At 38.7% G+C, this 21,099-nt stretch overlaps 1 protein-coding gene across 3 annotated transcripts in view; it reads right to left on the bottom strand.

The window, feature by feature from the left end:
- The window catches only part of NBEAL1 (neurobeachin like 1), a 134,184-nt gene that overhangs the window by 68,301 nt on the left and 44,784 nt on the right, over positions 1–21,099 (bottom strand). For 2 of the 3 annotated variants that reach the window (XM_060783047.2, XM_060783055.2), the window contains exons 8-16: positions 18,486–18,571; positions 17,087–17,393; positions 15,536–15,642; positions 10,583–10,669; positions 8,944–9,027; positions 6,499–6,597; positions 4,322–4,902; positions 591–723; positions 314–433 (exon numbers count right to left, since the gene is read on the bottom strand). In XM_060783047.2, coding sequence (XP_060639030.2) covers positions 314–433; positions 591–723; positions 4,322–4,902; positions 6,499–6,597; positions 8,944–9,027; positions 10,583–10,669; positions 15,536–15,642; positions 17,087–17,393; positions 18,486–18,571 — 1,604 coding nt within the window. The remainder of the gene's footprint in view (positions 1–313; positions 434–590; positions 724–4,321; positions 4,903–6,498; positions 6,598–8,943; positions 9,028–10,582; positions 10,670–15,535; positions 15,643–17,086; positions 17,394–18,485; positions 18,572–21,099) is intronic. The other variant, XM_060783067.2, reaches the window with a different exon arrangement.

Here is a 21,099-nt window from a genome sequence, read left to right as displayed (position 1 = left end):
TCATATTATGACGCAGTAGCCATTGAGAAATATAAATAGATTTGGACACTCAGTTTGCAATGCAAGTTACTCTTTTTTTTAAAGCAAAGAGTTATCATGGACGTGACAAAGGAGAAAGCACTGAGAAAAATCTGTCAAGATAAATAAATACACATTGACATGAGACAAAACAGTATTAGGAACCATCACTGAAGTCAAGATTTCTGTACAACGCATTTAAAAACAAACAGAAACTGGAACAATTAGACAGAGATATCCAAATATGTTACTTCTCCTAGCTTGGGGTACAACAAGAACAAAAGCAGAGACTTACTTCATTCATAGCAGGAAATCTGAGTGGTGCTGAGAGCTTTTGCTGCCCGTTTACATAAATGTAGACAAGGCTTTGACCAAAGGGTCTTTTCCCAGGCATATGAACAATGGTTATGTTGTGCTGTTGAGACAATTAATAACAATGTTCAGTCGGTTTAGAATGATTACAAACTATAAAATCACAGAATCAAAAAACTAGGGCCCAGCAACGGCCAGACAAGACCACGTCCATTTTTTAATGTGCTGTATGCATGCCAAAGGGAAACAGCCTCCCTTACCCAAAGAGAGTCACAGAAGCAATGGTCGGACAGCATCACAGTCGCATATTCCTTCTTGGTGCACACAGCCACCACAAGAACTCCAGAACATGTAATGAATGCCTCAAAGCCCATTCCGCTTCCTGTGAAAAAACTAAAACAAAAAAAGAAGGGGTGGAGGAATTTTCAGGATTGAGAGTCCCACTCAATGTTTTCACACACGTTCCTCTTAACTCACTACAGAGACAATGCAGGCTTCTTTCTAGTCCTCGCAGTTTTCAAATGTTAACCTGGTGTCAATCTGCACTGCAAATTCATTAGGCTACCACAATGCAGCAGACATAAATGAGGATTTAGGAAATTGTTCTTCAAAGTATACAGAGAGGATGCAAGTGCTTTTCAATAGGTGGCACTCTTCACTAACATTTTTTAATATTGCATTCCCAACACTACAGAGAAGATGCTAGGTTATTCAGTGAAATATGAATATAGATCACTCATTTCTTCCAGTAAGTAGCTACAGTGGTGCAATGGGTTAAACCCTTGTGCTGGCTGAACTGCTGACCTGAAGGTCAGTGGTTCGAATCCGCGAGACAGGGGTGAGCTCCCATTGTCAGCTCTAGCTTCCCATGCGGGAACATGAGAGAAGCCTCCAAACAGAATGGTAATACATCCAGGCATCTCCTGGGCAATGTCCTTGTCTGTCAGCCCCAGCTTCCCATGCGGGATGGTACAACATCAGGGCAACGTCCCTGCAGATGGCCAATTCTCTCACAACAGCAGCGACTTACAGTTTCTCAAATGGCTTCTGACATGATAAAAAAAATCTTTTCCAGCCATTTAGAATAACAATTGTGCCATCTATACTCTCAATTTATCTTAACAACAGGAGAAAAAATCTTAGCAGAGAAAAACCAGTTGTATTCTTGCAGACTTTCACAGCCAGGCTCACTGGGGTGTTGTATAGTTTCTGGGCTGTATGGCCGTGTTCTAGCAGTATTTTCTCCTGACATTTCACCTGCATCTGTGGCTGGCATCTTCAGAGATCCCCGGAAACCACACAACATCCCGAAAACCAGTTGAACCATTTTAGTATTAAACAGGAAATTGCCTTTGTACTTAAAGCTTCAAATATATACTAACTTTTAAAAAATCAGTGTTATGGGTTCACCCGGTTTATAAGGATATAATAAAATTACACCGTTTCATGGCTCACAGTAAAATTCAGAAATGGTAAGTTGCAGATTTTAGGTTATTCCTAATTTATATGGAGCTGTTTATACAGTATGAATAGAAATAATTATTTACAGGTTGCAACCATATCTATATGGAACAAAGGCTTCCTAATCCAGAAAGTCCAAAAAGTGATTCCATTCCCTGTCTTTCCAAGCTTCAGTTTCTACTAATTGCCTCTGATTGTGCTTTTCCTGCATGCCAGGGGTTGGGCTAGATGGCCCATGTGGTCTCATCCAACTTTATTACGTCTATGATTCGAAGCAAGAACCTGCAACAAAATGTTCTACTATGAAGAGCTCTTGCTTAGGGTCCTATTCTTTCTTTCCTTCAGTTCATTCCCAACTGAATACTTTCTTGCCAAAAATATTCATTCCATATGTATCATACACAGGTAGTCCTCATTTAATGTTTTCTGGTCCCGCTCATACTTAGATTTCATTTTCTCAAGATCTTCTGGAAAATGTATGGTTCCCCTACATAACTTGATATCAGCTTCTTTGTTTGTAGGTGGCGTGGATTCTGAGTACAGACCAACTGCACTTGAAGAAGCAAATTCACTGTTGCATATATATTACTAAATTAGAATACTGAAGTTAAAGATCAAGAGTCTTCAAACCTTTTAAGCTGGGGGCTGGTTCATGGTCCCTTAGACTGTTAGGGGTGGACTATAGTTTGAAAAAAGCATGAACTAATTCCTATGCACACTGCACATATCTTATTTGTAGTTCAAAAACCCACAATATTTAAAATGAAGAACAATTTTCACCAACATAAACATACGAGTATTTCAATGGGAAGTGTGGGCCTGCTTTTGTCTGATGAGATAGTCAAGTTAATTAGGGTTGTTATTATTGTGTGCCTTCCAGTCATTTCAGATTTAGGACAACCCTAAATCTAAAGTTTTAGGGTGGGAGCTGGATAAATGACCTTGGAGGGCCACATCCGCCCCATGGGCCTTAATTTCAGGGCGCCTGCTCTAGATAGTAAAGAACCTCTGAGGATGCTTGCCATAGATGCAGGCGAAACGTCAGGAGAAAATGCCTTTAGAACATGGCCATATAGCCCGGAAAACCTACAACAACCCAGTGATTCCGGCCATGAAAGCCTTCGACAACTACAGTTCTCATACTCCCAGTTTATAGACCATGCTGGCAGGAACCAATGAAAGCCCAAATCAATCATCTGGAGGACAACAGTTTCCACATTCCTGGGCTCCGCCAATAGTTCCTCCCACAGTGCAAGATGTCACCTACTCAAAACAAGTTTATACTATGTTTAGCTTCTAACTTCTAATCCAAAAATTGGAAGATCTCTTGGCAAAGGGATTCTTTGTTTGCATTCCATGCCTTATATAAAGGTCCAGATTCCTCCAACACATACTATGGGCCCTGTCTCTCTGTTGAAAAAATCTTAGCTGAGTAAAAGCAGAGAGTCTTGGAAGAGCAAAACATACCCTATGCAAGCTGCCATCAAAATAGTAAGCTAAACAGGGATAAGACTGGCCAAAACCTTGTTCTGGGGCCCCTTCTACACTGTCAAATAAAATCCACATAATCTGCTTTGAACTGGATTATGTGGCAGTGTAGACTCCTATAATCCAGTTCAAAGCATATAATGTGGATTATCTGCTTTGATAAAATGGGTTATATGGCAGTGTAGAAGGGGCCTGGGAGCTTCCAAGAGTGTTGAGCTTTCTGGAAATAAGACTGGAATAATATGCCAGTTAATACCTCAAATGTAATGCACAGTGCATCAATATTATAACAACACCTTTGATCTCTTCAAATATAAAAAGAATGGTTCAAGCTACAAACTCATTAATACACTCCAACACACACACTTTATCTGCCCAAATATACCTTTGATTGTTGTCTTCACATGCATATCAACACCATCCCCAATGGCTTTATAAATCAAAAATACACTATGAAAACACTTAATTGTCTGAAGCAGCACAAGTGGCACTCTATATTCACACAAGACAAGATGCATAGTATTTAAAGTCAGCCATGTTATTTTGGTGCATGAGATAGAAAACTGATCCCCACTCTGACAGCAGAGTAGTGAGTAAAGGTAATTCCAGATTATCTGCTTTGAATTGGATTATGTGAGTCTCCACTGGCATATAACCTGGGATATGCAGATAATCTGGGATCGGATCCTGGGATATAGGGTACAAGGGGCCTCAGTCACATTTTCACACCATCCAGAATCTGCTACTGATTTTTGGGAACAACCTCCATCTGCCTGATGATAGAGACAGTGTGGCCTCCTAGACTGAAGCTTACATGAATTCTACAATTCTCAAACTCACATGCTGTTTCCTTCACCGACATCACACACTAAGACCACCCTGGCCATTTAAATGCCTTTTCCTTTAATCTACTGAGCTATGAAGGCACAAACAGGGGGTTAGCAAAACCTTTCACCCCCCAAAAAGCACATAAAACCAAGTTCACTACCAAATAATATCAACCAAGAGCTTTTCTTCCATCTTGCCATGATGGTGGCCATACCTGTAGAGTTGTTTCCTCTTGCCGCCCTTGCAACTGGCATTGAGAGTCACTTGGTCTTGGTCCAGGCACAGCCAAGCACTGAAAGCAAATGCAGAACCTGGCCACTTGTGAATGGTTGGCAACGAAATGCCCGCCATGCTATGTGATAAGTCAAAATATTGCAAAGCACTGTCCAGGCCCTGTTTTCGAGCCATTGCTAGGATCGCCCTCATCACAGCGACAACGTAAGGGTGTGCCTGCTTTGGGTCCTGAGTCCTGAGTAGCCTAATAAGCTGGTGCAGGTCTTCAGAACTCATGGACTGACTCCCCAAAGAGCCCAAGAGGCCGATCAGGTTCTCTGCACAGACCCCATGCAGCACGGAGTGTCTATTCAGCGTTTCGATGATACGAGAGACCATGTTTGTATTGACACAGATGGCACGACTCTGCCGATTAATACAGCAAATCCGCTTCAACAAGTTTGAGATGAAGACTTGAAGATCATGTGACTCGAGCTCCGGAAGCCACTGGATCAGCAGCAACAAGGGCTGGACGTTGCTTATGCCCAACATGCCAACAGATGTGTGGTCGCCCTCAATTGCCTATATTGGAAAGCAAATCAAATAAGTTACCAGGAGGTCAGATAGCTAGATATTGAGTCTAAGAATTGCCCTTTCAAAATGAGAACAAGATGTTCTCTGGCACATAAAAGTCTGGGAGATTTTTCTTTGAGGAGGAAACTTTTATGGTGGATTCACAGAGTCCAATTTATCATCATGAGCAATAGTATAAAAAGTCACAATAAATCAGTCTTTAAAGCAGAGCTTTCCAAACATTTCATGCTGGTGACACACATTTTAGTCTTGAAGCACTTTGCGATACAGTAATTCAATTTTGCTAGGAAATTAGAGGTTAAACCAACCTCTGTGCAGACATATACTGTTCATAAATTGTAATAAAGCAATGTGCAGGGGACACAATATATCTCATGAAAACCTTTCATATATGTATTTAAAATATATGTAAGATAGTAAGTTACAAATATCAATATGTTATTTATACTAATATCAAAATATTAATATTTTAATATTAATACTAATATTAAAAATGTTAATGATACCAATCAGCACTTTTGCTGTGTAAAAATGCAAGCAAGTTGGTACTGCTTATTTTATATAAGACTCAGGAGGTTTCTTGTTACATTCATGCAACATACCTACACACTGTAGTGGACACACATGTTGCAACACAAAGTTTGGCACCCCTTGGGTTTGAAGTGGACTGGGTCCCCCGTTACGATCTGGTCATCGACCGTAATAATAAAGTTTATTTACTTACTTTACTAGTTTGGAAAGCTCTGCTGTAAAGTCTTCAAAATTTATGCTACAAAACAGTAAAGATAGCTTTGGAATTTTTTCATGATTACTGTTTGCAGTTGGCAGAATTTATATATATCGTACAAATAGACTAAAATAATCATGATTTCATATTTATTTCACAATGAGACAGACCTGAATTCAACTAAAGTAGACTTATTAAATCAATGGAAACTTAATCCACTTCTGCTGTTCCAGTGGATTTATTCTAGTTGAAAACAACAACTGGATTAGGATCATTATAGATTTATTGTAATCTATAATGTAAAAATCTACACAAAGATATATTCTCATGCATGTGCTGGATACATGCAAATCAAGACACATGCGGCCACAATGTGTATATCTATAAATACATGCACAGAAACGTATACATTAAAAACACATGCACAAAAATGTGGACTGTGACATTTCTATGGAAAGTCAAAATATATACAAGTTGCTGTTCCTTTCTTATGTACCTTTTGCCTTTGCATAGAAATGCCACAGACCTTGCTTCTGCCTCTTTTTCTTTGTACTGATGCATATGCCCAAACAAGGTGCTTTAGTTCACAAAAGCTTATGCCAATGGATCTCAACCTGTGGGTCCCCGGATGTTTTGGCCTTCAACTCCCAGAAATCCTATCAGCTAGTAAACTGGCTGAGATTTCTAGGAGTTGAAGGCCAAAACATCTGGGGACCCACAGGTTGAGAACCACTGCCTTATGCCATCATAAACCTCACAAGCTCCTGTGACTGTACAAAGAATTTCTGTTGGTTTGGTGACAAGCAACTAATGTAACGACCCTGTTAAACAACCTCCAAAATAACTAAGCCTCTCACCATGTTCATAAGTTCTTCAAGTAGTTCCCGTGAAGGCTGACCCATAGATTTAAGGACTTCAAATATATGAGCGTAACCAATCCGCTCCTTAAACACTTCCTGGGGAAAGGGGGCAAAATTAAGATGGGCTGTAAGCAGCGTTGTCTGTGAATCTACAGAGGTATCTTTAAATCACAATTTCATTGCCAAACAAGTTCCAAGATTACATATTAACTCTTCATTTAACAGTGCATATTTTATTTTAGAAAGAAGCAACTTCCACTGGTGACTTTACATATTTTTTCTACAACATCAAAATGGCCACAATTTTAGGTAGCTAGATTCCCTCCCTCATCTTTGGGAAAACCAAGAGGAAATGTCTCAGCATTCCCAAAAACGAGTCCACAAATGAAATAAAGTGTCCAGGTTTCATTTACCTGAATGTAATAAATTTTGGTCCTCCTTCGGAATTTTCAAAGTGCCCTTAAATTATGTGGTATGCTTCTGCCAAAATTTACCAAAGAGTCTCACTGGAGGACCTACAAATTCCTAAAGAAGATACCTCTCTATGAATGTTCTAGTCCTTCGGGGCACATTTTTGGTAATTTCTGCCAGAAGTCGTTAATTTCAATATGGTTTCCTATTATCTGTGGATTCCATTTTCCATGGAAAGTTCAAGCACATTCCTCCTACAGATATAGGGGTAATACTGTATTTGTTTTTTTATCTGCCCAATGTATACTCTGCAAAATGGCAACTAAAACCGGATCTACACGTAAAGCAAAATAAAGTGGGAGGGCTCAATGTGCTACTTCGGACTACAGATGATAGATACATCTTCTGAGTGTTCTCCTATATATAAAAAGAACTAAAAACCCTTCATCAAGATACGTTCAGATCTAGTCCTTTGTCCTGCTAGCTTTCCAACTGCAGTAATTTTTTGATGTAGGCAGGAAAATTCAAAGATATTATTCCCATACCTCAAAAACAGTGCCATCTATTCTAGTTTCTCTGCAACTTACAAGGTCATGTTGATAAATGTAAACAAGGCAGGTCTGCATACAATAGCATCCATGTATTGGCAGAAAAGAACAAATCACGTGCTTTGACATTTTAAATATACAGTGGAACCTCAACTTACGAGCATCTCAAGTTTTGAGTTTTTTTATTAACGAGCCATTGCTCATATGATTTTTTTTATTTTTTATGAGCCAGATCAGAGTTATGAGCCCCTTCCAAGATGGCAACCGTGCCAGGAGACTGGAGAGACAACAGCCAGAGTGTTGACCGCACCAGCCTCCCGCCATTGTTTGGGTTGTGAAGAAGACAAGAGAGAGCTGCTCAGGAAGGAAGGTAGGTAGGAAGGAGGGAAGGAAAGAAGAAAGAACTGTCTGGAGCCCCGAACCCCTTGGGGCTTTGGCAAATGGGCTTAATTTGTTCTGTGACCAAGATCTGGAACTGATTAATAGCATTTCAGTGCATTTCAATGGGGAAATTTGCTTTGACATATGAGCAAGTTTGAGTTACGAACTTGGTCACAGAACAGATTAATGGACAATCTCAAGAGGGAGGGATGTCTACCAGCTTCGTAACAATCAGTCCTCTGTGGATGATGTGTAGAACCAGTGGTTTAGAAGCAAAGCATTCTCCAGCACATGAAATCGTCTTCAGAAGAAGAGACCTAAGATCATTCACTGAGGCCCCTTCCACACTGCCATATAAAATGTCAAGGTATCACTGTATTATGACCCTCCATAGATAACTGAAACAGTGGATAATACTGAGCCTTGAATTTTGGCCCAGAAGCATACCACAGAATTGAACTGGAGATCCTAAAGAAGCCCACAAACCTTTCAGCAAGAGAGGATATTTTCAAAGCTTTTCAGGACTTTAGGAGAGGAAATTGTTTTGGAGCATAGGTAAGTGAACCCATGGATCTCAAGTATGATGAGAGGAGGGGTGTACTGTATAATATCTCACACTCTCACAGTGACGGTAATCAGCATTACTACAAAAAGAATCACTGATATAAATTATATTGGGTGTGTTCACATTTCATAATAAGTCGTACATTGTTGTTTAAACTGGGTGTACATAGCAAATGACCAAAAAAAAAAAACCCTTAAACAAACCATAGCTTGCCTTTCCTGTTTCTGATTTCTTACTTTGTTTGGTCACCCACCCATTTTGTCAGTTTCTATTTCCAGGCAAGCAGCTGGAGAAGCAGCACACAGTTATAAGCTTGGGAACTGCGATAAGTCTATGTAAGCCAAGAAGTAGCTATGGATTCAAAATGCAATTTTCAGCTGGTTAACAAACCACAGCTTGTTAGCAGAGGCTGGTTTGCACACCACAACGAACCAGGTTTCAACAAGCCACACTATGGCTTACACCGACAGGACATTATCAACCAAAGTGGTGCTAAGAAGACTGGAATTATAATTGCGACACAGAAGCCTTGCTTACCTTCGCAGCTGGCGATTTGTGCATCACTGCTGTGAGGGCTCGAATGGCCGATACAGCCAAGCAGTCCAGCTGTCCCTGAAACACCTGAAAGCCGCAAAATACACAACATATTGTACATAAACATAATTAGTGAATACTTTGAAGAAGGCATTCCACCCGGTTGTCGCTCGCCAGGAGGAAAACAAGAGCTCATCCACATGCTTTTCAATCATCACCCCACAAAAGGCATGGATTTGATGACACCACAGCCTACAAAGGGAGAGGACATCAGAGAAGGGTAGCCACATATTTCAAGGAGGAAGAGGAGGAGCATCCACACATACTCATTAAGACAGTTCGACTGACAAAGTTTCCTCATGCTGCAAATGGACAATCTCAAGAGGGAGGGATGTCTACCAGCTTCGTAACAATCAGTCCTCTGTGGATGATGTGTAGAACCAGTGGTTTAGAAGCAAAGCATTCTCCAGCACATGAAATCGTCTTCAGAAGAAGAGACCTAAGATCATTCACTGAGGCCCCTTCCACACTGCCATATAAAATCCAGATTATCTGCTATGAACTGGATTATATGGCACAGTAGACTCATATAATCCAGTTCAAAACAGACAATGTGGATTATCTGCTTTGATAATCTGGATTATATGGCAGTGTAGAAGGGGCCTGAGTCTGCAGCCTATTGTTTCTACAATGTATTAATCTCCAATCCTTCCTTCATAAGCAGTGCCAATAGTATCTCAACTCAAAAGAGTCACAAGTCTTTCTTAAAAGTTATTTCATTTTAGTAAGACATTTTGTCTACTACTCTTTTTTTTTAAGGCTAGATACGGTATATTTTGCCACTGAAATAGGAAGGTCTATTGGTTAACCTGCATAGAATTGTGTGAAAATAAAGTGATACTGTGCACAATAATGAAATGGGAGGTCTTTAAAAGATGTTAAGTGAATTGATTCTTATGCAATGATCACCATGCTGAGTTATAAACAGATTAATTTAGACAGAACCAGAATTTCATCAGTGCATTATTTTCACATGTTTAGTCATTTGGCACAAGAACCTATTTGTTGTTAAAATTTCTACATGATAGTTGAAGAAATGTTAAAGTAAGAACTGGAAGGTCTGCAGTTTTTCATGATGACAAAAGGAAACATTAAAAGCAAAACCCACGGTCTCTTCTTCCCACCTCCCAGATTCAGTCTGTCCATTAGGAACATTGCTTTTGGCAACAGAATCAAAACATCCAATCCAACCACACAGATTCCACAAAGCCCAGAGCCCAAAACACCACAGTGCTGAGACAAATCTTAAAAAGAAGTGAGGGAGAAAGAAGAAGGGGAGAAACTAAAATAAAATGAAATCACAACTTGATGATTTTGAAACTGGACTTCTATTCCTGGACTTCACCTTTGTTCGTTTACAGTAAAAGTAATATTTGGAGCTTCTTTAAACTTGAATTGTAGTTTTCAGTTAATTAAAATGAGCAGATATTCTGTGTAAAGGCTGATCTGTGAACAAATCAGAATTGCCTGGGTATTTGAAGTGAACCCATCTGAGGTGAAGTTCAGGAAACAGTTCGTTCCACTGATTGGTCACTGTGCCTCAGATTCAACTATAAGCAAAATGCAGTCTTGCTGGTGATACCTGTTCCTGATTCATTTCTGTCAGTAATTTGTTGGCAAGGTCTTTCTCATTCTTGTCTGCCACCTTATTGTTAGCATTTAAAAACAGCTGTTAAAACGGAAGATAAGAATAATGGTAACTGGTGTGTTAGGTAGTTCACCCACAGCTGGCGCGATGAAGGCTGTTGCAAAGCATTGCAAACATCACAAAAGCCTTGCCACTGATAAGTTAACACAACGACAGACACAAGTGAATGTCCTCTTTTCCAAAAGGAAGAGCGAGGAGTATTTTTCCTTCCCAAATATGGATTCAGCAGAGTGAAATATGGAGAGAGGAAACTGGCACAAGTGGCTATGGATGCAGAAAAATGCCAGGCAGATCTAGCATTAATATTTTTACTTTTACTAATTAATGGAGTCAGAGTGAAAGATGTGCTTCTCTTAAAAAACAAAACCCACCAAAACACTTTTCTATAAACATTTTGAATTCAGTGGGATAGTCCATATACAACACCTTGAGCTTTTTACCAAGGGGGTGCCATTTTCCCACAAATTTTCAGTGTCTTCATTCTGATCCATTTAAAATATTATTAAGAGTTAAGAGCACTTGTCTGACCAAGGTTCATACTAAGCAAGTTTTTTGTTACCCCTAATTTGAAAATCCTTCAAATTTTACATCTAAATTTCACATCCTATTTAGTTGAGAAAATCTGCTTTCAAAACCTGTCAGTGGAGAGGATGAGAAAATGGAAAATGATACTATGCTCCTAATCATGTAACTATGTCAGAGAGATAGGAAATACTGTATATTTGCCAGCAAAGTTTGAAGAGATACAAAGACTATATATCACATGCAAAGTCCTGCTGCCATACATGTTGTAATCAAGGTCAATGTTACAACAGTCCTTCCACATTTCCACAAAAGTGGAAAACCCATGCCAATTATGAATGCTTATTTCTAATCTCGTCTTCAGTGTCATCAGTTGAGAGTCCCTCCCCGCAATACCAACTGCTACTCTGGGAACAGAGTAAAGAGAGGGGTCTAGGAAGATATTGTATTTATTTTACTTATTGTATTGTATATTACTTGTAAGCCGCTCTGAGTCCCCTTCAGGGTGAGAAGGGTAGCATATAAATGGCATAAATAAATAAAATTAAATAATCAGAGAACACCTCTCTAGGCATCTGCAGGTTCTCCAGCATGATTCTATGGCTAAATATAGTTAAAGTTGACCACAGTCTTGTTCTAGATGATCTACACATCATTTTTTTCATGTAAAGTAGGAGTGGAGCAATAATCAAATGTGTCAGTGCTTAACTTGCAAATGTGAAGGGACAACCACAATGTTGTTACATTTCTATTTTATTTCTATATTCCCTAACCAAATTTAAGATAGCTTATACTAAGTTATCAGTTAGTTTTCCATCCATATACTGATCAGCGCCACATAGGCATAGTTTCACTAGGGGCCTATCTACAATGCCATATAAAATCCAGATTATCTACTTTGAACTGGATTATATGGCAGTGCAGACTCATATAATCTAGTTCAAAGCAGATGATGTGGATCATGGATTATATGGCAGTGTACAAGGGGTCTAAGGCTGCTGAATTGTGTGCCTTCAAGCCTGAGACCATTAAAAGTAAGAGGATCATGGGCATGAAAGGCTAGGTTCTCCAGGCAAGAGATACCCCCCCCCCCTCCAAATTAATACTTACACACGTAAAAACAATATAGAAATATTTACAAAGAAAAATAATGTTTATGTAAATAAATTTAACGTATACACAAGTGGTTCCCAACCTGTGGTCCGTGGACCTCCAGTGGTTCGCAAGAACTAAATTATGGTCCATGACCTCAGTTTCTACACCATTGCAATGAGAGAGACTCATCTCGTGAAACTCTCTTATAGTGCTGAAGCTTATTAAATATGATTTTCTGTGGGTGAGCAGATGGTGACTACTAGATGGCTTATGTTCTGTATCAGAAACTAGACCTGACGTGGTCTATCCAATGCAATTTTCTGAATCAGCACCCCAAATAACCAAACTGAATATAAAGTTCATCAAAAATTGATTTGTAACCCTTTTGGTATTAATGTTGGAGAGTGGTCCCTGGTCAAAGTGGCCCCTGGTCAAAAAAAGTTTGGAAACCACGTAGTATACAAAAATCAAAATGAAAAATGAAGTTGCCGTGGCCAAACACACACATACAGTGTCATCAGTGTTACAGGGAATAATGCTTTCCTTATTGTATAATAATGTCATTATGAAGACAAAAGCTATTATGAAGACAATTATCAAAAGAAAGAAAAAATAAAGGAAAGAGAAAGGAAATTAAATATTCTTTTCCTTTCTGTTACTGGAATTACAATTACAATTCCCTGGAAGCACCACTGAATTAAGTAGGGTTTTCCCAGCAAAGTGAATTTAGTATAAGATCTGAAGTCTCATGCTGCTGTCAGTTCCTGAATAATAATGTCAACTTGTCAATTTGATGAGATCGTTAGGATATCTGTAGGGTATAGGTAAGTTAGCAAGTAAAAAAAAATCTCAAAAATAAATTTGGCATTATACAATAATAAGCACGGTCACCAAAACCCAACTAGCTGTGGATGTCAAGCATATATGAACACCTAGGATCCCTAAAGAATGATACTGTTAGCTTTCCAGATTGCAATCAAAAGCAATATGTGAGGTTCCAACAGGAAGAGAAAAAAGCATCAGATAATGGCTGATGGCTAATTATAAGGAGTAGAAAGAGTATGAGTGTGCATCTGTGGATGCCCAATAATGGGCAGGTGTTGATTATTAGAAAGAGAACAAGTAGTGGAATCATCATTAAAGAGATATGGATATGTGCAATTCATTTGCAGAAAGTTGATCCAGAGATAATTTTCTTGTTCACATTAGAAGGAAAATCTATTTTAGGGTATTCTAACAATGATTTGGGGAAATTAATTGTTTTGTCTTGTATGAAATACTGGTAGGTATGTTGCTATAGTTTCTTGAGTCAAATATAAGGACATTTTGGTATCACGTCAAGCTTTCACTTTGTACTCAGTTTCTTGTGCCCAGTAGGTTTTGCATTCCCAATGTTCCTTCTTCGAACAGGGTAATGTTTTTACTACAGAAGTAATAAGTAAGGTCTGCAATTTTTATTTTAATTGTAGTGCTTGATATCTGGTATTTCCAAATCTGGGAAACTGTAGTCGACACTGACTGTAATTGTCTCTGCAGGAGTCATGCAAGGAGCTTTACCAGCTGTTTTGGAGAAGCTGAAGATGTAGCAATCGAACTTCCCTCATGCACTCTACATCTGTACTTCTCTGAAAATCTTATTTTTACTTGGTTCCAGTATTTAAACATACAGTTCATACCCTTCTATAGCCTCCCTATTAAGATAACAAAACTACTTGAGTTTGTCTGGCATGATTTGCCTTGCAAATTGAGCAGATTTGTTACTTGATCCAAGGATAATTCGAGCATTCAATACTCCCAATATTCTGAAGAGTGAAACCTATGGAAGGAGAAGGACCTCTCCCTCTACTCCGAGGACAGAAAGACTGAACTACTTCTATATTACTCACAATGGCCCTATTGGGAATCTGGCAACAGGAGCTCCACATTAGCAGATGAAACTTCCTAGCATTGCATCTTTTACTTGCTGTGTGACATAAGTAGAATAACATATACAAGATTGGTATTTGGGCATGACAACTAGAAAAAAACACCAATAATTGCTCAGTATTTCAATGATGGACAGACGTGAAATCATGACAATGGCCCAAATTAAAAACTCAACCCTGAATAAACAGTAACCAAACCTTTGAAAATGTCATGAAACAATATTGAATTTTTTCTGTATATATTCTAATTGACACCACATGTCAACTGGGAACATGTCAACTGGGAACACATTCAGGTTTACTCAGGTGTAAGCGCCACCAATTTTAATGGGATGTACAGCTTCATGTATCTGGTCAGGAAACCTGGAGTTTATTCAGTAGAATCTGATTGTCTGATGGTAAATAGCAACTTAAGGTTGTGTTCAAAGGTCCTCAGGCTTCCTGTAATGTTTTTTTTTTTTGCAAATTTGGAGCCATCTTAAGGAAGACATACTGTTTCCACTTCATTTTTCTCCTCTTCAGCGTGAACCCCCTTTCTTTTCCAAGCTAAGTTTTAAAGTAACATATGTAGCACTACTTAATAGTTAATGTTCACCAGCTTCCTCTCAAAGAGTCTGAAAGACCACATCTAGTGTACAAGAGAAGTTTGGTTAGTACAGTTAACCACCTTTTGTAATTATGCTGGAAACTAATAGACACTATGCACCTTTACTTAGAAATCCTAGAGTTTCAAAGGAATTACTTCTATAATACATAAACATAGGTAAGTATACTAGTTTATGTTGAAAAAGGGAATGTGGAGATATCCTTCAGATGCCGTGGGAAGGCATATTCCTTAATATAACTCCTGACCGACAAATTACAAGAGAAAGGTATGCTGGGGAGCATTCAACTATTTCAGGAACAAAGGGACTGCTGTCCAGTTTGTATGTAGCACTTCTTAACAGTTAATGTTCACCATTAATACAGAGCTCTGCATAACTAGAATGAAAATATGTGGGTTGCTTCTTTTGTGAGTACAATGTATTCTTCTATTATTCATGCCCTGTCCAACTGCCAATAAAACAACTGAATGTGAGCTGCACATCTAAGCAACAAAACAAAAATGACTCCCCTCCAATGTTCTGGAAGCACTCATGGTATTAATAGCATTAAGGAAGCACAAGCTGTTTCTCAGGGGCAAAATATTCCTTACATCAATTCACTCTGTACATTGTTATGGTGAAGATTTTATCGAATGCATAGTCAAGACATTAGAACAACTAAGTGCTTATAAAAGCTGGAACAATGAGGTTTAGACATCCATACACAGCAGTAAAGAACTAGGACACACTATTCAGTTTACCTTGCAATTCTGCATCAGTCGAATAAGATGCTCAAAACAGTTGCTGTTAAGGAAGATTGCTTGCAGTACAGGCCTATCTGTGCAGTCTAACATGGCAGTGATGGTATCTACAAGCAGAAGTGATGGGTTTTTTTTAATCAATGAGAAAGTAATAACATATTTTAGAACTTCAAAACAATTATATTAATAGACCTTTCAGAGAACAGATGATAACAAGAATTCACTGTGAAGCTTAAGGAAGAACATGTAGAATGTGCTGAATTAAGTGCGATACAAAAGGACAAGGGACGCTTTTGTGAAGACCGAAAGTAAGAGGAGTCCCATTGTGTTTAACTGAAAGGTCATTGTAGTGTCGTATTGCTTTAATGGACATCCAGATGCCTATGAGAAGGCCACAATTAGTGAATAAAAGCAACAGCTATCTCCTTATATTACCACGTAGCAACTAAGGCTCAGTTAATAACAGTTCTTATTAACTCTGTCATCAAGTCAATTTCAACTTATGGCTATCCTATGAATGAGGGACCTCCAAGTCACCTTATCAACAACAGCTCTTATAGGCTCAGGGCATGGCTTCCTCAACTGAGTCCACTCATCAGTCATGCAGTTTTCATCTTTCCTACTGCTTTCTCCCCTAACAAGAATTATTGCCTTTTCTAGTGAGTAACGTCATTTCATGATATGCAGTCTTAGTTTAGTCATCTTAGCTTCTAGGAAGAATCCAGGCTTTATTAGCTCAGGGACCCATTTATTTATCTCTTTAGCAATCAACAGTATCTGCAGAACTTACAAAGGCCTGATGTAGTAACCATGAATAATAATCTGCTTTATCCACTTCTAAAAGAACCAGGTAGACATTGCAAGAGCTATATTTTAAAAATGTCATCTTTGTAACTTATATATTGTTGCCACATTCTAAAATATCAATACTGAAGGGCAATATAGACATTTTTAAACAAATCATCGCCACCACCATCATCACTCCTACACACCGATCATAAGATACATCAACTGAAGTTCATGAGATTCACATGTTGGCTCCATCCAAATGCAAAAATATGTTAGAATTATGCAGACCCATGAAAAAGCTACATTGTGGTGAGCAATTTCACTTTTCCCACAAACACAACATGCAAAGCCATCAAAATGAGTTTATGACATGTATGGCCCTAACCTAAGCTCCTGACCCGTAATTCTCAAACAAGATAGAACTCTTAAGCCAAATACAAATCCCAATGTTGAGATAACAAAGGAAATTAAGGATTGGAAGCTTTTACCTCTCATAATTTTTGACTTAAGCCACTCATCAGCTCTACCCAGCATAGCCAACTGTAAAAGATAATAGTAGTTGTACTCCAACTAAAGACTCTCCAACATTCATGCTAAGCAAATCATTTCCCCCAATCCTTTACCACTGGCCGCGGTGAATGACTGATGAGGAGCACAGGTCAACATACCGAGAGGACCAATGACCCTCCAACAGGAAAATGTGGTCCCAGGCATCATTCTCCACCTATATCTTGCCGTCTTGCAAAGGATCCTTTTACTTACTCAGCATTTGAATCTGTAGTGCAATGAACCTGCTTTCCCACTGCCGAGACCTCCGGGAGTTAGGCAAAGCTGAATGGTCAGAGTTGAGCAATTTGAAGTAGTTCTCCAGTATGGTACTAGTTTCCACTTGCCGCTGGTCTGAGCTGCTGGTCAGAAGGATGTGAACCACTTCTGTCAGGCACATCAGTGTCAGTTCTGCCTTCCGGCTCACTTCGTCTGGGTCTCTATTATCCCACATGTCGCAGTCTGCTAATACGCGCATCAAGACTTCAATGGTGGCAGGGGATATGGCTTGAAGAGCATTTCTCTAAAGCAGCAAAAAGCTCTAAGTATCAGAACTATTTATTATAAATTAAAAATCTCTTAGCATCAGTAACTATTTATTATATACAAAGTCAACAGCACATAACTTTTAGAAAGCTATAATTTTATTGATAGAGAATGGATAAATTAATACTTGGGCGTGGATACAAAGACATGAAGGGCCAGAAAAATTCTATTAGAAACATCCCTCATTTTTTCTAAATAGTTTTTCAACTTTTCCCATAGCAAAACTAGATACTTAGAGGAACACAGGAAAAAATATATAATGAAATATTTTCTTTTTAATAATTAGTGATTTAAAAAAAAGATAAGGGTTTACTCATTCCAAATGTCAGGGTCAGTGTAATTTGTGTACTGTGCAAATTTGCAAACAGTAATTTCTGTACATTCATCAGACATATACAGCACTGGTGACTGTTTATGGAAGAAGGTTACTGAAGTGTTGCTGAACATCTTGCATTGAATGAGTCTACCACAACTTGGATTACCATTCTATTTAATTCTAGCCTGCATAGCCAATAATTTATAAATTAGATTAAACAGATTTGAAAGGTGTTGGGTGCTGGGTTTGGAAAGCCTTCATTTACAACACAGTCTGAGAAATGTCCAACCGCCGCTTCTCCCGGATCACATATTTTAATCCCCATGGCAGTTTTAGCCCCTGTATTTATAGCCTGCTTTTAGCTGCTACAAATCTGTATTTTATTGCACTGGTATGCAATATTCAATATTTGTGTTAGTATGGATCTGTTAAACTGTGCTGCTGTTTTTTAAAAATATATGTGGTTTTTTGGCTGCCACAAACTAGGTTGAATTGGTTGGCACTCAATGATATATTCATTGAAAAATTATAGCAAAATGTGTTACAGAATCTCACGCAAAAACAAAATTTTTGCAATTTAATAAACTTTTCCCATATTTGATTATAGAACCAATTAGGAAATGACATTTATAACCCAGAAAAAAAATTGTGTCATGTAGTGTTATAAGCCAAAACATCTGTGATTGAAGATACCACTCCCCATGTCCTATGGACAAAAATATGATATTAATATCTTCTCAGCATTCTCCTCACCTGCCCACCAGCCACGATAGCTCCAAAAAGATGTAGCAGACAACATTTTAGGCTTTCCTTGAGATGTTCACTTTCTTGAAAACACTCTGAAAAAAAAAAAGAAAACGAATTGTTTCTACACCAGTCTTGAGCCTAAAAACATGTATAGACAAATGTCCAAATAAACTCTTTAACTGTCATAATAAAGGTTAACCCTGGACTGCTATATAAACAATGTAAGTCATCATAACAGGTGTTATTTATTTAGTTATATAAAATGTTTAAAGGAAGCTATCACAAGGTCAGGCTCAGTTATAAGAAAGATTCACCAATAGATCAGACTTCTGAAGGAAAAAAGGGATAATTTCTTGATCAAACATTACAAGCAATAAGAGCATAACATTATACATGACTAATTTTATAGCTATTTACTTGGTTCTGCAACCATTGAGGAAGGCCAGAGAATACAAACACACCACGTCAATTCTAAATTCCTATCTACATTTCTGGTTTATTAAATGTTTATCTTTTTGATTTCTTGGGATCATGTGTGTGTGTGCATTTCTGTTAGTGGAAGCTTGTGGATACAGAGGGCCAATTATATATATATTTTTTACATCGCTCTCAGCGCTCTTTAGGTTTTACCCAGTTTGAGTCCCCAGGTGTTATCGAACGACAATTCCCATCACTTTGATTATCCGCCATGTGAACTGGAAATAATGAGAATTACAACCCACCATCACTTGTTGCTATGAGTTAGGGGAACTGTTAAAGGACATTTTCAAATGTGATATCATATCCGGAAGCTTTGTGTCTAAAATCAGGCCCCACTCTCCTGATTAAACAGAACAAACTGCAACCTGGCAGATGTTACTGTATCCCACCAGCTCTAATCTAGTCATAAATGTCTAATGATGAAGAATACAGGAATTGTAGTCCAGCATCTGGAGGGCTGGATTTGGCCTGTTTGACACATGTGATCTAGAACAATGGCTCAGAGATTTGATAAATAACACTTTACCTTCAAATCCTACTGTATAGGAATACTATCATGAGACCACTTGGAAAATAATTTTAAAAGTGTTTACTCAGCTGAGAAATATGTGCCCCTCTTTTATTTTCTTTTTTTCTTTTTGAAAATACTGGCCCAAAATACTAAACCAGGAGTAGGAAAGCCATGGGCTATAGGCCACATGTGAATCCCAGAGCCACTTCTGTCCCTTCTAAAAGTAATGGTAGCAACTCTACATCCCTCCCCATGACCATAAGCTCTGTTGATAAACTCTACCAGCTAGCTAGCATTGCCCCTCTGTGAGAGAAATAAGGTTGAACACTGTGAAAGCCATCCACTTCATGGTTATCAGCCTCCTCCCAATAGACTCAAATCAAGGAAAAGCCTCATGAGAACCACCACTCCTCTTAACGTTCCCCCAGCAACAGCAAGAGTATCCCTCTGGGCAGCTAAACCAGGAAATTCCAAATGGATGACCCCCATGAGGGTCTTCCTCCAGGGGCAAACCAAATATGGGCAACTTGGAAGTCTCTGAACAGACTCAGACGTGGAGTGGGCAGATCAAAAGACAACCTGGTAAAATTGCATTATCTAGAATAATCTGTCAAAATTATTAAAAATTAACTAGGTATTTTTAATTAGAAAAATGTGAGTCAAGCACTGAAAGAGTTAAATTGATGAAATGACTCAGCAAAAGCTGAAGTACTATATAAGCAGGTTTGTCTGTAGTTTATTAGCCCTCAGTCTGAGGTAGTTCTCAGTGGGAGAAAGGCCTCAGTGGGAGAAAGGCTTCAGTTTGAGTAGGCCTGGTGCGTGAAGCTTTAGTGAGAGAAGCCTCAGGTTGAATGCCATTGTGTGTGAAGCTCCACTGTGAAGCTGCTGTGTATAAAAAGCTACTGTGTGAAGCTCCTGTGTAACTTTGGTGTGAGAAGAGGCTCTGTGAGAGCGAAGTTATTTATCTGCACAAGAGAGAAGCCCAGCGTGGAAGCAAAGAAGTATAAAGAACTTTATTTGTGTTTTAGAAACCTGTTCTTGTAAATAGTGCGACCATATTATTTTGCTACAAAGAAAAGCTTCCTATGGATGAGATAACATTGATCTGTGTGTTTTTGTTCTTTTTATCACTTTGGGCTACTGGTGCAGGGTAACACTTCTGCTGCTAAATTACTCTGCTGTGCATTTATGAGGAGGGCCTTTTGTTAATAAGCCCACTCACCCAACAGAATCCTCCACCTTGTGCGACTGTGGAGCAGAACAAACAACTCCATATTTGTATACTTGCCCACTATGCCCTGCCTCATGTACAGAGGAATAATTGTTGAAAGCTATAGACAACGTGGTTGCTGTTGCCCGGTTTTGGTCAAAAATGATTTAGCCGCTTGTGCTCCTTCTATATATTTTTTAGCAGTTTTATACTTATTTATGCAATGCTTTTGACATGGAATATATATGACCATAAGCCACAAGAGAACTTTTTTCCAACAAGAAAGTTGACTGAACACAATGATAGAGTCCACCCACAATGCTAAACTTTGGTAAATCTAAAATAGAAATAGAAATTTTTGATGTGTTAAAGGGGGTGGATCTCACATGTCCAAGACTCCCTGTCGTTTCCCTTGTAGT

The sequence above is a fragment of the Anolis sagrei genome, chromosome 1 (assembly GCF_037176765.1).
Source record: "Anolis sagrei isolate rAnoSag1 chromosome 1, rAnoSag1.mat, whole genome shotgun sequence".
Classification (NCBI taxonomy): Eukaryota; Metazoa; Chordata; class Lepidosauria; order Squamata; family Dactyloidae; genus Anolis; species Anolis sagrei.
This window is presented reverse-complemented; position numbering and strand designations above follow the sequence as displayed.